Below are 16,806 nucleotides of genomic sequence, written 5' to 3'. Positions count from 1 at the left end.
TCGCCCAGCGGGGCTGGCGCATTCACGACGGTAAAGGTGCCGAAGTGAAAAATCAAAAAGGGGCCCCGGATATTTGTGTTTATGAGGCCCCCCGGGGCGATTCGAGTTTGGCCACGTTTTCGTTACTGTTAGCATATGTCGGATCTGGATAGGTGCATAATAAGCTTAGTGTCGGATTTGGGGGGCGAAGGGGACCTCGGGGCTTTGTTGAGAGTCAGCAACTGGGTCTGACGGGTTCGTTCGTCTTGCAGAATACGAGAAATCAAGAAAATAATGGAGCGTTTCAAAATAATTTGATGTGAAAAGGGAAGACGTTCATTGTCGTGTACAGGAGGGGGAACATTTTTGGAAACGTGTAAGCAAATGAGAAGAAACGAAATGTGAGAAAATTAAGAACACGAAGGACCAACAGAAGACCGTATGTGTTTTGTGTTTGGATCTCTTCTAGATCATTTCACCCAAGAAGATTTCTTATTTCTTAAGTTTTTTGCCAGAATATTTAATACTGTCGGACGAGTCTGATTAGAATTTGATAGATTGGCGACTTGGTCGTCGATCGCCGATTTCTGTCATTATGCAAGTGCGATGCTAATTGTCGACGGAGCAAGTCAAAAACGCACCGGTGAAGCTTGAAAGTGGACGTTTTTCGGCCGGTCATGGATCGTGATTTTATCGTGGGAATTTGTTTGGTTTTTAACGGAAATGAACAAGCCGAACGAGTTTTGTCATAATGGCACATTAAGAAATGTTTGAGCAAGTGAATTTTACGCATCGGTGACTTAATAAAATGTGTACTTATCGTGTTTGGTGGGTGTCGTCGTGATGAGACGGCTTTTAATTTCGACAAGATTTAAGAGGGTACTGATTTCGATTGTCCGAGAGGCGAATTCTGTTTAAAAAAAATTAATAGATTGCCGATTAAAAATTAAAATAGTTTTTTGTATCCCACCTCCACCCGGCGGCACGGCAATTTTGCCGGAGTACATACACTATTACGGATAATACAGGGTGAGCAACAATAACTGTTACAGTTGGCAAAAAAAAAAATTACATAAAATTTTCAAGACTGAATTGTACCTATTTCGGTTTGTTTTATTGACAATATTGACACCTGGTATACATTTCAAATTTAAACGTCTTGGTTTTTGTAATCTTTTATTAATAAAATGGTTTTCTCGTTAGAACATGACATAAAAGTCATCAAAAATCACCAGAATTTATTGCCAACTCAATCAGTACTTACTTGTTGCTCACACGGTACTATATAGTCATTTATTATGGATTCATTTTCTAAATGCATGAGGGTTGGCCATGACTTTGTTAGAGTATTCACTCTGTATAAACTATGACAGTATAAAATGTCATTTGAGAGTAAAAATGTCAGTGTGAAAGGACAAACAATAAAATAGATCCGAACTGAATAAATTTTTACTTGATACTTGACAGTTGATGACAGTTTATATTGTCAAAGTTACTATAACGTGTGAAATGTGCCAAAAAATCATGTCCAACCATCATGCGTTTAGAAAATGAATACATAACAGCCCTTTCACAATGGCGTTAACGTTACGGCGATGTTAAAACGTTAATGTTAACGTTAGATCTAATTACATGTATTTCAGTACTTTTTATAAATTATTTCCGTTGGCTAATGTTAGAATGTAACGTTAAGAATCCAGAACATTTCTAGAACTAACGTTAACGCTAACAATATCACGCAACATTAATTTTCATCATAACGTCATTGTGAACGGTCCACAATGAAATACATGTAATTTTGAATTTCTAGATCTAACGTTAACATTAACGTTTTAACATCGACGTAACGTTAACGCCATTGTGTATGGGCCTTAATACATTAGAGTACGGTAGGTGTATTTTCCAGTGGGAAAACTGTGTTTCAGGCTCGAGGCGAAGCCGAGGGCCTGATTAATTTGACACAAGGACACATATTTTTGTCTCGCCATTCCTCTTTCGTCTGTCAAATTGTCCAAAGAAGTAAACGCAATTTCAGTAAATCTGAGGGGGGCCTTGGAAATATTCAACATTTCTGCCCATCAACCCAGCAATTTTCCAAACTCGTCCGTGTAGCTCCCTCAAAGCATTTTTTCGTTGCGTTATTGGAGTCCCGGCCCATTGTCCCTCCAGATTTATTAAATTCTCTCTCTAATCTCGACCCTCCGGGCCGACTCTAATAAACTGAACAACATTCCTCGATTCACGTCCCAAAAACAATTACCCGCCCGGGACCGAAGGGGTTGTCGGCCACCCTCCGAGGGTCGTCGGCGGCGTCCCCGGCGCAATAAAATCGTTTAATTGAAATCAAAATATATCCAGCCGCCCCTCGCCGTAATCCCTCAAAAGGGCCGCCTCAAAAAACTGCCGCACCAAGCGCCATCCGTGTTTACGCGAAGGCCCCCATTAAGAATGTCGTCGACGAGCGTTTTAAAGTGTCGTTGTTGCGCATAAAGGGGCGCACACAAAAAATACGTCTATATAGAGTGCCGACAGTCACATGTTTTCATGTGCCAATGGGATTAGGCCATTGATACGGTGACTAGATAAAATTTCGAAATTTAATACCTGTGTAAGAACGTTATCGGCTGGTGTTGTGTGGATGCGTTTATGGCACGTTTTCAGGATAGATGGACCGTGTAAATTGGAAATTAGGGGCCGGAAGGAGAGTGCTACCTGCCACTGGAGCGGCGGCCTCGCCAACGCCTAATGGGACGGAGGATTTCGATTTCGGCGATGATCTGGCGGCGTGAATGTTAATTCGAGATCATTAATTCATTAACGCTTCATTAACCGATGTGACCTCATCACTACTTTCATGATCCTGCATGATGCGCACGATGAATATTAAACGCACCCCCCATGCGCAATAATCATAAACGTTTCTCACATCACAGTTAGCTCTGCCATCCCTCGTGTAATTATTGTCCTCGCTGCGCTCGTGCACTAAACACAATCGTAGAACAAAAACACAGTTCATAAAAGTAATAAGAAATAAAAAAACCTGCTTCGAATTTAATCTGGTAAAGACTATTGTTCTTAGTCAATAACTTATGTCTTCACGTTCACGCTGAAGCTTAAATAGTGCGTGAAACATTGCAAATGTAGCTTGCCGAAAGAATTGCAAAGAATTTTAACTATGTATCGACATTTATCTTATTTATTTATCTACAAATGTCTATGCATATCCGCAAAGAATTTTCAAATTACCATAAACCTAATTCTATGCATCAATACAATACAAAATAAATGACTTTTTATACGGTTCGATTGGCGCCATCTAGAAGTGCAACAAATTAAAATTAAATTTATTCGCTGACGAGTAGGATTATGGAATTTGATTTTTTTCTTACGGTCCATCTGCTTTATTCATTTTGTTATATTGATGTAAGTAAGTAGCTATTTCTTGTTTTTTCGTAGTTTTCCGTAGTGCTAACAGGACGCAAATGAATTTTGAAAAATGCAACAAATTTTAACTCTTCTCCCACCCTTAACAAATAATTTGCTGTTCTTTTAATCGCCGTATTAAGAAAGAATCTTTTGGTATATTTTTTCTTCTGTTTTTACATAGGAACTAACCAGTAGAACAGCACCTAATCCAAAGCTTTTATATTTTGTGAGTTAGACTCTTCTCCAAAATCTTATTTGGACACGATTCTTCTTCACTTCTACTAAGAATAAGAGATTAAATTGAATTACTAATTCTTGCAGATTTTCAACACTCGCAGATGCAGAGAATGAATTTATAGCCGAATAAATAAATATTTTCAAGAAATAAATACATCATTATGCTTTCTTCCACCAAATCTGTTGCGTATTGTTTATATACAGGATGTCTCAGCTAAGATTTCCGAGATTATAATATCTCGGTTATTTGCCAACAGATTTTTATGAAATTTGAAATGCAGATATTTTAGACCGTGAAGGTTCAATTAGTAATAATAAAATTACCTCAAGTTAAAAAATGTAATTTTAACACATGTTTCCTTTATCGAAAATTATGCGCGATTATTATTAGATTGTTAAACATTAAAAAATAGGGGTCTACACAAACAATTAAGTAAATCACTTTGTCGTTAAAAATTTAATGTAAAATTTGATGGTATTTGAGCAGTTACCTTTTGAAACAATTGATGATTAATTTCCAAGCAACATTTTGTACACCCTTTAAAGTCTGTCAAAATTAGGCGCGCTTTATTAGAAACGTCAAATAGTGGAAATTTATTGAAAATACTCTAAAAATAGACTACAGAAATTTCAATATTGTTGAAAAAGGAAAAAAAAATTGCCTATGGAGAGTGTCGTAAGAACTTCAATGACACAGTTCGTTTTCTCGTAGAACACTGTCCAAATGTAGGCTTTACAAAATGTAAGGTTAAGAGAGTCATCAATTAATTTGAAGACACAGAATGCGTACGTGAACTAAATTACCTTGCTAAAATATCCCGATCGTGTTTTAGTCCTTTATGGATGAATTAAAACATCCAGTATAATAAATTACGTCCAAATGTTGTCTTTAATTTTGTAAATGTTTGTAAGGTTAGCAAGATAAACGTCAAATATGTCACCTGCGTTTCTGCGAAATGGGATGACCAAAATTCTGCAAAATTGCGCGTTTGTTTCATACGCGTCTACGTTTTTGCATTTGCAGCCACGTTTAACACAGTTTTTTGCTTTTTTCTTGCAAACCAGACGTCTTTCAAGGACGAGTTTTACAGCATTTTTTATTGTGATCAATTTTTTATGTAAATCTTGATTCAAGATTTTAAAAAGGCATGTAAAATTACGTTTTTAATACGTGGGTGATTGCATGAATGGGATTTTATTCTTTACCGTCTAAAATATCTGCATTTTAAATTTCACAAAAATCCGCTGGAAAATAACTGAGTTATTAGGCTCGAAAGTCTTAGCTGAGACACCCTGTATTTATAATACATATGTAGATATATTGTTTATATTTTTCTTACTCATTAAATCTGCGACCCTGTGTAATTTAGTATCAAACTTTTACGTAAGCAATCACACAAAGCACAAAGCATGAAAAAAATAAATTAATAGTTTGACGAGAAGACAATAAAGAGGCGGTAAATTATTATAAGTTGTTACCATTTAGAGCAGCAACTTCTGGAATTAATTTGGCCGAAAAAAAGCGATCAATCAAATTTTTTATCGATTAATTGTTTGCTATCGATAACAACAAATTCAAATTTAAATACGAGACCGAAGAATGAAACTTGGAAAAAAACTTGCCGACAAATTGATTAATTCCACACGTGTCTGCGCCTTTCCAAAGCAAGGTTTTTGTGGATTTGCCATTTATTATTACCTCACGACCAATAAAACTTTCACTGGCGTTCGCGAGCCGCCGTCGTGCAAATATTTTTCGATTCGAACCGCCACATGCGCATTCCCAGAGCGCCGCCTCCGTGGAACAGGTGCGCGTAAATCGGATTAAGCCCCATCAGGGCGTAATGCATCCAGGGGTGAGTGGAGAAATCTGCGTGGGAGACGTCACGGTGAATAAACAGATTTCGCTCGACGGTACCGACGCCGGGGGCGAAAACGGGTACCGAACCCGCTCCGGTTTTCATTTAATCCGGCAATTCTCCGGTCCGACGCTCGCGCTTAAAAGATTTGCCAGAGTGTTGGATGACGCGACGGATGGAAAAAATAAATAAACGCGACAAGAAAGGGTCAGCTGGGTCAGTGGTGGCGGCAACGAAAATTTTTCTTCGAGTTTTGCTAACCCGAAAGATTATATGTATTCACGTTATCCCTCTCCTGTTTTGCATTTTTCATTTATTTTATTTTAATTTTCATTTGTAGCATAATAGAAGCAAAAGATAATGCAGATTTGCATTTGCATGCAGTTCTATTTCGATAAGAAAAATTAAATGCAAAATCTAAAAAAAATAGCTTTAACATGCAAAATATCAAAAATATTTGCTTCTGCCAACTAAAAAACGGCGATTTATTAAGTTTTGCGTGGACCGTGGAGCCTCCACTGTTTTCTTTAAGGTGTTTGGCGTTTCCTTCCATTTTCTAAAATTTTACTTCCATCGTAAACTTCAGACAAAAGACAATACTTCACGTTTACATTTTTCATTCTTTCCTCCCCCATTTCTTGATTAAGTTTCTTATGTTTAATTTCAAGGTGGTTATCCGACAATAGTTAACCATTCGTAGTATGCATTGTATACCTACATAATCTGTTCGTGCTCTAGGTAAAAATTGTAATCGAATGATTTAACTTTGTTTACTGTGATTCGTCAGATGGCGTCTTAAATACAGGGGCTACCGCTTTGTTGGAACGTTCGTTTGTATTTTATAAACAAGAAAATAATCACTTCGTTCCACTTTTCCTAGTTTTCTCTAACTGCATGTTCCAGTTTTGATAAGTATTAATTTTTTTGGTACTTCGGCATTCTCTTTAAACAATAATAATTGTACGGCAATTTAACTATTTATTGTACTGACTTTTGCTTTTTTCGTTGTTTGTTTTTTTACTATTACATATTTTTTTTACATTTGTTGTTACATTTTAAATCTTTAGCTTTAATTCTTTTCTTTTTAGAACATATTCAAGCTAAATACAAGGTGATTCACGAATAGTGTCTGATTTAGCGCCGTCAAATATAATTATTTTGACACATTTGATTGACACTATTGTTTCATTTTGCTGAAATCGGATTACCATGATCACAAAATTTTATTAAAATTATTGAAAAACACCGAAGTATTCTATGAGAGAGTAATTTTTGTTGCAGGAATAAACGCGCGTCAACTATTCGTGAATCACCCTGTATATGTACCTACCTATATGTATTTCAAAATTGGAAATTTTCGATTCCCTTTTTCATTCTTTGTTTTGTGATATATTAATTTACTTATGTATTTTCTTCAACCTTTTTTTTTGTTTTATCACTTTTATCAATAGTTTTTTCAATATTATTTCATGCAGAATATTCATAACAAAACTTGCGATTTTCTTAAATTCTACAATTATTATTTTATTTTTTGTTTGATTATCGCCCATGTTCATTCTTTCTTTGCTATTTACTTCTCCGTGTTTTAGGTATTCCTTTTTTGATTGTTTTATTTGTATAATTCAAGATTCTTCCAATTACCTATATTCTATTGTTTTTCTATTTAATCTCACTCCTTCGACTGTTTAATTTTCTTTTTTGGTTTTAATTTTTTTATTTCAAAATTTTCTCTTTTGTTGCTTTCTTGTTCCTTTAAGTTTCTCTTTCGTCTGTATTTTTAAAAAGTTTATTTTTGAATTCACTTCTCTCCCACTTTATTATCTTTCGTGCCAACAAAAATTTGTAATTATTCCATCTTCACAGTTTATTTATTAAAGCTACTCACCAAAGATAAAAATGTTAACACTGGCACCGGAACCGTTTCCTCGAAGTCGATGTCTTCGCCTCGATCGGAAGCACCACAGCAAACAAGCAAAAGCGCAAACTCAAATAAAACAAAGAAAATCATGAAAAATACGTTTATTCTTATTTACATATTGCATGGGTCGGGTAACTAGAATTACGTCAACATTCAACAACTCTCACGATAAATATTTACACAAATAAAAGTAAAAAAAGAGACAGATCAAACAGAAAAACTTAGTTAATCATGCCACAAGCACTGCTTCAGTACAGCTTCATGTAATTTCTCTGCAGGGGGGCGCCGACACGTACCTCTAGGTCTTGTTCGGGTCGGTCCTGCTGCCTGTAGCCCCGTTGTTTGTCCTCGAACTCCCGCAGCCGCTGGTTGTACCTGTCGATCTGCTCCCTGAGGAGGGCGTCTTCCTGGGCTGCTCTCTCCTCGCAGTACTCCAGACAGCCCACCCCGTCCAGCCGCTCCAGGTCCAGCCACCCCCGCCATCTCACGCACACCCCGTTCATGATGAACGAAGCCTTGATGTGCACCTGCGACAACAACTCTTTTCAGTTTGACGAAATTACGCCCCGACGGCGGGAGCCCCGGGGGGCCCGGCACGGGGTAGCGCACCCTTTGTCCGAGAGGCGTGCGAAAATTATGTCGTTATCGGGTTTTTTTGGCGACATCTGTAGCGCTTTTTTCCGAGAGAAGGGTGCGTCGAATGACCCCGCGGGAGGCATTTGTACCTTTGACTGTTTGTTATTATTCGACGTGTCACAATTAATAATGACGTTTTAAGAGGGTTGATCGCATTTTTAGGGGATTAGGCGGATTTCTCGGGGTTAATTTACGCAGATGGTGCGGACAGACCATTGGTCAGAAGCGGATCGGGGTGATTTATTCGGGCGACGCCCACTTGATTCGCATTATAATATTATAATGGGGCGGCGAACCGGCCCCGAAAGGGGTGCGCGGCCAACGGACAACGAGACAACCTCGCCTTTGTCCAACATTTCAGGTGAGAACGCAAATTTGGAACAAGCCTCGGAGAAATGTCAAAATTTCTATCGCTGCACAATGTTGCCAACCGCGCGCACAAAATCCCTCCCCCGAGATTCGAATCAACTCCGAAACGATTTAAATTTTCCTCTGTGCAACAGTCAGACCGCAACAGACGCCGTAAATCTTTCAGTTTTATGAAATGTTGAATCCGTAGTGTCAACACGATTGTTCTTAGTCGTTTCGCGGCAGTAAAACGAACATAAAATTATGAAATCATTCATGCGATGAGTATAATAATTGATGACCTCAGTAACGATGTTTGTACAATAAAAATTTTATTTTCGCCCGTTTTCACCATCATGTTCCTTGCATTTTCGAACTCATCAATGGACCAGTGATGACTTCTTATCCATCAACGTTAACGGTATCGCGGAGTGATTATTGTGATGTGCTCCGACGTACAGTTAGCTGTTATAGCGTGAAGAATTAAAGAGTGGATAGTGAGATTCTAATTTACAAAGTAGGCACTCGGGTAATCTGGGAGAGGATAACCAGATCAAGTCGAAGAGGTGGAGGGAGCAGTTTTTTTGCAATTTGATCGCGAACCTGGCAACAACCGGAAGATTCAACATTCAACATTGTCTTACGAAGAGATGAGAAACTCTTGAAACGCAACAATCACAACACGTCAAGTTTCTGCTTACTATTTTATTGAAAATTATCACATATTATATCCCAAGTGCAAAATTTTTTGCTAATGAACGAAAACATCCATAAATGAGGTCAGAAGACCAATTATTATCAAATAAGAGCACGAGACGAACTCGAGGGTTTTTATTTGATAATAATTGGTCTTCTGACCGAATAATTTATGGATGTTTGAGTTCATTAGCAAAAAATTTGCCGATATTAAAATTTTGCGCGAGGGGTATACGGCTGATTATTTCCTGAATAGAATGAAAACAAACGCATTATTTCCAATCCTTTTTACTCAAAATACATAATTTATTACAAAAAAAAAAAAAAACAGGTACCGACATTTTTTATCAGATTATTGCACAGTGTGCATTTTAGAGAAATTTTATCGGGTTATTTTTTGTTTTCTCGTTTTGATTGGTCAATATTTGTCACGCAATTGGTTGCTAAACATATGAAGGAAATAATCGAACAAAAACATGTGAAACAACAGTTTTCTTATCGGTGCCCTTCTAGTTAGTTGTAGCAATAGGAAGGAAGTGCTCAAGGATTTCTCTAATGACGACATTGTCGATACGTCACTTTTATGCCAAGCTCTACGTGGTGCATAATAAAAGAGACATGGAACAATTTTACAAAATTTTGAAGCATCTTTCTCACATTTATTGTGCAGGTTTTCGTTGAAAACTGTAACATTTCTTAATATGTGTAGAAAATTTGTTTAATAGTAATAACAACTAACAAATATTACAGGGTGAGCAACAATAACTCTTTCAGTGGGCAATAAAACATTTTACATGAAATTTTCAAGACTGAATTGTACTTACCTATTTCGGTTTGTTGTTATTGACATTATTGACAGCTGGTATACATTTCGAATTTAAACGTTTTGGTTTTTGTAATGTTTTATTAATAAAATGATTTTCTCGTTGGAACATGACATAAAAGTTACCAAAAGTCACCAGAATTTATTGCCAACTGAATCAGTAATTGTTGCTCACACGGTATAACAATTAACTAATATCGCGCGTTCAAATGAAATCCTGGGCTGGGAAGGCGTTGGAAACCGTCAATTGTTGTGCTTTTTTAAAGCGTAGATTAATTGGAGCATGTTGACAGCTAACCTAAAATTTAGAGCCAAAAAATTTTTCTTTTTTTTCTTTCTTTGCAATGTTTTACATCCAAAAATAGAATAACGTAACGATTCCTATTCTCGAGGCAAATATCTAAGGGCACCCTTTGCTGAAAAGAAACATTAAACATAAACAAATGTCATTCGTGTCAAACGGCGGGAAATTCAAACTTTACACTGTTCTAAACGGTTTAATTTTTCCAACGCCACTCAGCCCAGGATTTCATTTGAACGCACGATACGACGTGATCAAGAATGCCTAAATCTGTTGGTAACATTGAAAATTTCCGGTTGTCAGCTTTGACAGAGTTGAAGGAGAATTTCATTTAATAAAAATAAAAAAAATAATTTAAATGCTTTAAAGATAAAGATGACTTTCGCCCAAAGAACCTATTTCTATCGAATTATCTATTTTATAAATATGAAAAATAAAACATTTATCTATTTCAAAGGAATTTTTTGTTTCATCGCTTTGGGTTGGCAACGTTAACATCACCAGATAGCTGACATTTGTCAGCTGACTTTAGTTCAGTGTTTTGTGCCCGTAACGTCAAAAAGTAAGGTTATTGCGCAAGCGACATTTCCCTTCTTTTTGCACAAATAGAAATAACTATTCCAGTTGCATTTCCACTCTGAACTTTCGTCTCCCACCGCATTCCTTTCCTTCGTCACACCTTTCCCTCATCGCACATTCGGGTTCAGAAACCGGCGTTGTTTTTCGAGACAATGCAATTTTCTCCCCTTGTCAAAACAATCGTCTGGTGGTCAGAATTTTCTTTGTTGCGATATGATTATGCGGCGTGTGCGGCATGTCTGATCAGGTCCGCTTTATTGTCACAAACTAAATAAATGATTCACCGTGCCATTAGTATTCAGGCAATTAATTGTTAAACGGCAATAAAGTGCACTCGGTATTAAAAGGTGACCTACAGAGAAATCTTCAAGGACTGTTCGATTAGCTCCGCAACAACAACAGAGGGAAATCCCAATTATCGTTTTTCGAACGGACCGGTCGATCCATCTGCGTCCACCTCCGGGCAGGACCAAAAAAATTTTCCTAACTCGATCACAAAATCATTAGGGCCATCTGGCAGGATGATCTGTCAGAGTCGATGAGGAAGTCGCTTTTCTCCGTGACTCGGCGTTTCCAACCCTTTCGGTGGTGGTTTTTTGTGCCTGAAGGGTTTCTCGGGGGATATTCGGTTTGGCGGCGTCCGATTGTGGCCGGCTCAACGGGACCAAAAAATCTAATTACAATATCACAATCGCGTAAAAAGGACAAATCAAAACATATTGTTGCGAGTGTCGGTCGGCATCACGGTGCGGACACAATCGGATGAATGCCCTTAGCAATCTGGGACGTGATGGCATTCGTAGATTCTATAAGAGCAGGAGTCGATCTGTAATTACGATAACGTGGCCGACTGCTGTGTAATTAAGAGATGGTCTTTTCCATTGTGACTCTTTTACAGGAGACGTCGGAGCGGTGATGGAACTTTTCGACACGGTTAATAGACGATTTGGTTACGAAATGGAAGTGGTCACTTTTTGTGCGACAGAATTCCATCTGTTAAACAGACGTGTTTGCATGCTCCTTAAAAATGCACAGGTTTTGCGAGTACAGTTACGCTTGCGTCAGCAAAAATCAATTCTGAGCGCACCAGTTACCGGATTACTTTAAATCATCGTCTCCGGTGAGAGATTGTCGCCGGTGCCTAATGAAAACGATAAACAAAAATGCGCAAAGAGTGGTTTTTGAACTGTTTTTGGAATGCAGTGAACATGATCTAATTGTGTAAGAAGAAAAGAGCCTGACGATTTTGGCGTGTCGCGTGACGATTTTAGCGTGTCGCGCCTAAAGAAGTTTTCACTTCAAAAATTTGAAATTTAAAAAAAGACACATAAGTAATAAGAAGAAGACAGTAAAGAGAGTATCTTTGTGTGATTGTCGTGTATTTTTACATTTTCCAAAACTAGTAAAAATTACAGAGTGTGTGCTACATCCGGTCCAGTCCGTAGACCGATTGTTGAAAGTCTTCAGTGTCTCGTATGTACATTGTGCTGTAAGAATCTCCGGTTTGTTTGTTTTCGTTCAATTAAACTCAGTTATTTTCCGTTTAGTGTGTCCTAATTGATGTTTTGCCTCCTACTCGCGGCAATTACTGCTGGAAACAGAATGTACTTCCTGAGCATAAATCGTCTCCCGTCCGTTCTATTAATACTCGTACGGCGCGTCCGCCGCGCCGCCTCCGTTTAACGCCGTCGTCGCCTAAACCGCGTCAAAGGCGCACACATCCACCAAACGTTCTCAGGCCGGCCATCCAACAGTTGTTACAGATGCACCCCGACGCCTTCCCCGGCCGGATGGTCCATATTACGGCCCCAATAAAGAGCGGCTCTTCAAAGCCCGGATTGTATATCATAAACCTGTGTTTATTGTAACTCTGCCATACCATGCCTTTATAAATAACCGTAAAACGGTTTATGGCCTTCAGGCGCCTTAATTTTAGCCGCGTTAGACAGCATCATTACAGCCTCGCCTTGTCCAAATAATCGGTGGTTAATCCTAAAAATTGTTGTTTATTGAATGTACTTTTTACGATCGATCGGTCGCGCTCCACCTAACGCCACCCGGACTCGGCGCTCCGGGACCGGACCGGTGCGGTTTCTCTCCGGACCAGGATGACAGCTCGAACCGGCGTTTTCAAGCAAAAAGTTTGCTTCTTGAATTCTCCCTCTAATTCCGTCGGCGATCGGAAGGTGATGCCGGATCCAAATCGAGAAACAAAACGAAAGGAAGCGCCTCATTACGGCCAGGTAGAAATCCAAAAATCCATCGTCCCATCATAACAATAACTGTCTCCGGCATGGTTTATGCCGGACAGGGCCGTAAAATGCGCAGGGCGGGCCATTAAAAATTTATTACGCGACGAAAAAAATTCCGCACGGAAAAAATCGGACCAGTTCGGTACAAAGCAAACATGTGTCGCCCTTTGTCTCTGCCCTTGTACCCCTTGATGCTATTAAGGGGCATGATAGCGTCATTAACGAGGGGTCAATCCTGACACGGACAAATAAATTACACCGATTAGACTTTCTTTTGTCGAATTCGTTGTCCATTTGTCACGCTTTGTTTAAAAATGGACCGTGCCCTTTTGTTTATTATTTGCCTTTTGCCTTCCATTTGAATACGAATGGGACCCTACCTGGATTTTTTCTACCATGAGAATTCAGCCAGGATAGAGTCGTCGTTGCTTTGCACTTTCCTCCCGAAGAATCTTCAACTTCCGACGAAGAATTTGCCCGTTTCAGATCGATTTTCGCCAAAGACACGCAACTCTTGCGTTTCCGAGCCAAATTGCATCCGCTCTGTTTTTATAATGGAGAGATTCAAGGACTCCTACCTCTTCGCAGACCTTATGGAACATTGCGCCTCCTCCGGTCTATAATTACCATCTTTACGCACTATAAATATAATAATGATGATGGTTGAGAACGGTTATTTCGTAAATTATGCTTCATTCTCTAGAATAGAGACCGCTCACGAATCAAAGCAACTGGCAACAGAACGTGATGCACCCCGGAAAATTGTTACGTTGAAAATTGTGAGGTTATGTAGTGTCACTTTGACAACTACATTACAGTTGTTGCCGCCCCACGGATGTTTCTATCGGTGCTGATCAATAACAAGAAGATTACTTTAAGTGTTGTATCCTTCTTGAAAACATTTATTTAAATATTTTTAGAGTTATCAGTGTTGGAGCTCGTCCACCCTAATTTATTGTATGGCTTGACAAAAGTACGGGAGCAATGTATTGTTGTAGCGTCAGTATTTGACAAGAATGTGGAAAAAGTGCAAAAATAAGAAAGAATTCGTCGTTCAACCGTGTTAATCGGGAAAACAATGGGAACACGCGGCGCTCATCACATCCCTGAACTTTAAAAATACCAAGCACCCCTCGGTGGTCCTCGGCGTCAAGTGGGGGCGCACGCTCGAAATGTTTAAGAAGAAAACATCACCGACAGCTGTTAAGACTTCTTGTAACATAATAGCAGTCAGCACGAGCTGGAGCAGTTCAACATTCTCGCTTAATTTACTGCGACCTGACTAATTCCGCCGTATCCACCCTCGTGTTTGTGTCCGGATGATGAATGGGCCGGCCACGTTTTCAGGAAGCTTGGGACAATGAAGAAGCGAAAATTCTCTTCGAAGCGGTAATTTGTCCGCCGCCATCTGCATAAGTGGACGGGGAGCCCCCGGGAAAAAACGTGTTATTAGGGAGAAATCCGCGGCACGTAAATTGCGCCGACGAATTCCGAAATTACACACCTCCGAGTATTTCGTCTATTTGATTTGAATAATTCGACGGAGGGGCAATTATCGGACATTAAGTTAACTGTCTAAGCCGGGACCGAGGGCACAAAACGGCGCGCCACGGACAAAGAAGTGCTGCAACAGTCTGGGGCCGATGTCTTTTCACCGAGCGTTTTTAATTTATGTCCCGGGGCAGAGCTTTTGTCGCCAGTTGTATAGCGAGAACAGACCAATTTAGTTTTAAAGCGGCAGTAAATCTTCACGGGGCATTGTTCTAAGACGGGGGCTGCCGGGCCCGTGCCCCGACGAAAATCCGGAAGATTAGGCCTGGCGAACTCGAATTTTTCACCGGATTTTGTAAAAGCAACTATTTGCACAACTATTACGAGGGACGGAAATTTTAATTCGGTTCCCACTGGACCAAAAATTTAAGATATTTTATGGAAAACTATTACATTATATTAATTGGTAGATATTGGTGTCTGATGTCACCATAATCCACGTAGCAAAATTTTCTATTTACAGGAATTAAAAACCTAAAAAAAATTACTACTGGATGAACTCTGGAGTCTCTGAGAATTTATTTTGTACTGCACACACACCACTGTCATAAAAACACATTCACATCTTCTGAAAATTAAAGAAAAACAAAAAGTTTCGCCGAGATTTAAAAAAAAAATCATTGTAATGTTTTCGTTTTTATTTTAAAGCTTAGACTTTACACCGACGTTTTTAACATAAATGTAATTTTGAAAACAGTCTTTGGACAGTTGGACAATTTTTTTGGATTATCTGTGGATTATCAACAATAACAACTACCTAAACAATAAATTTCTTCTTTTTTCTTTTATTTAAATAAAAATCTCTGTCATTATTTATGGTTCAATTTGGGTGGTTCCTGAGCAATGATTTCTTTTTCTTGGAACAAAGGAAAACATGGAAATTTGAGTAGAACAGTAAACACGAAAATGTTTGCCAACTGACGATTTATTGGGCTAAGAGAAACTTGAAAAGGAAGGAACTTCCATAAACACAACTACCAAGTTTTACCACATGTTGAGTTATGTTGATCAGACATTAAAAATCCCAATAATCCTTCAAAGGGTGGTTTTTTAAATTTGGCGTCGAAGTTGGCGTTGAAAAGTCAATTGTGAACGCACCACCGGATTACAATTCTGCATGTTTTTAGTATGCAGTTTGAAAAATCTTTGTTTTTAAGACGAGTGGTTTATTCACAATCGACTCTTCAACACCAAATTAAAAAAAAAACCTTTATATAATCTCTTTCAAAATCAAAAATCCACCAATACTGCATTCTACCTCGAAAATACAACCGACAACGTCGCCAACTTTTGTTTTTAGTGTGTCTGCAAGTGTCAGAAAAAAGTGGGGTTATGAAAGAAAACTGTTGGACAGTCGTTTTGGTCGTAGTTCATCATGTTTTTATTCTCATTTTATTATTTCACTCAAAAAGTATGATATGGTAGCTACCACCTTTTTGTACATAATAATTATTTTGTGTTACGTAAATAAACTCAACAGTTCAATGTCAAATTTTGGCGGGAGGTTCAGCCAACCCAAAAAAAGTAAACCTCTTCTAAGGATTTCTTTTTTCTGCCAACATAATTCAACAGGTGGCGAATTTTTGATTTTGAAACAGATTTATAGTAACCACACTATGTATACCTACTACAAGTTGGTACAACTGAAACGATTGTTTATTTTGCTAAATTGACGCATGTCTTTCGACAGCGTTGCCACGTGGACTTTTGATGTATGTTGGTGGGTCTTTGATAAAATGTTATTTGTTTATTAACAACAATGAAACTGCTTTTCGACTATCAAGTTTAATAAAAAATCACAAAACCGCAGTTAAATGTAAACGTACTTGTCGATTATTTATCAGTTTGATATAGATTTCCTGTCATGAAACAAACTGTCTGCAGAGTAAAAACACAAACAACGCAAAAAGTGAGGTTAGATTTAAACAACTGACCGGTGATCTGTTATGCGTGGTGTGTTCACAATCGACTCTTCAAAGCCTACTTTGAGGATAAATTTAAATGAACACCCGATATTGTTCGCTAAGCAGCTTTGATGTACGCTATCTTACCATTGTTGTGCTAATAGTGAGAATAGATTAAAGGTGCGATTGTAAACGGTTAGGTTAGGTCAGGTTAGAAAAGTAACTGGAGCGATTTCGCCATGAAGAAAGTATGAAAAATAATTTTGGGGATTAGAAAAATTATTTATCGGCATAGAT

General features: G+C 38.4%; 1 protein-coding gene across 1 annotated transcript in view; it reads right to left on the bottom strand.

Annotated features, from left to right (window-relative positions):
* The window catches only part of LOC138130661 (protein big brother-like), a 31,849-nt gene that overhangs the window by 2,633 nt on the left and 12,410 nt on the right, over window positions 1-16,806 (bottom strand). Inside the window, exon 3 of the mRNA XM_069047267.1 lies at window positions 7,716-7,946. Coding sequence (XP_068903368.1) covers window positions 7,716-7,946 — 231 coding nt within the window. The remainder of the gene's footprint in view (window positions 1-7,715; window positions 7,947-16,806) is intronic.

Source organism: Tenebrio molitor, chromosome 5 (assembly GCF_963966145.1).
Source record: "Tenebrio molitor chromosome 5, icTenMoli1.1, whole genome shotgun sequence".
Taxonomy (NCBI): Eukaryota; Metazoa; Arthropoda; class Insecta; order Coleoptera; family Tenebrionidae; genus Tenebrio; species Tenebrio molitor.
The sequence above is the reverse complement of the archived record's forward strand: the minus strand, read 5'-3'. Positions and strand labels throughout refer to the sequence as shown.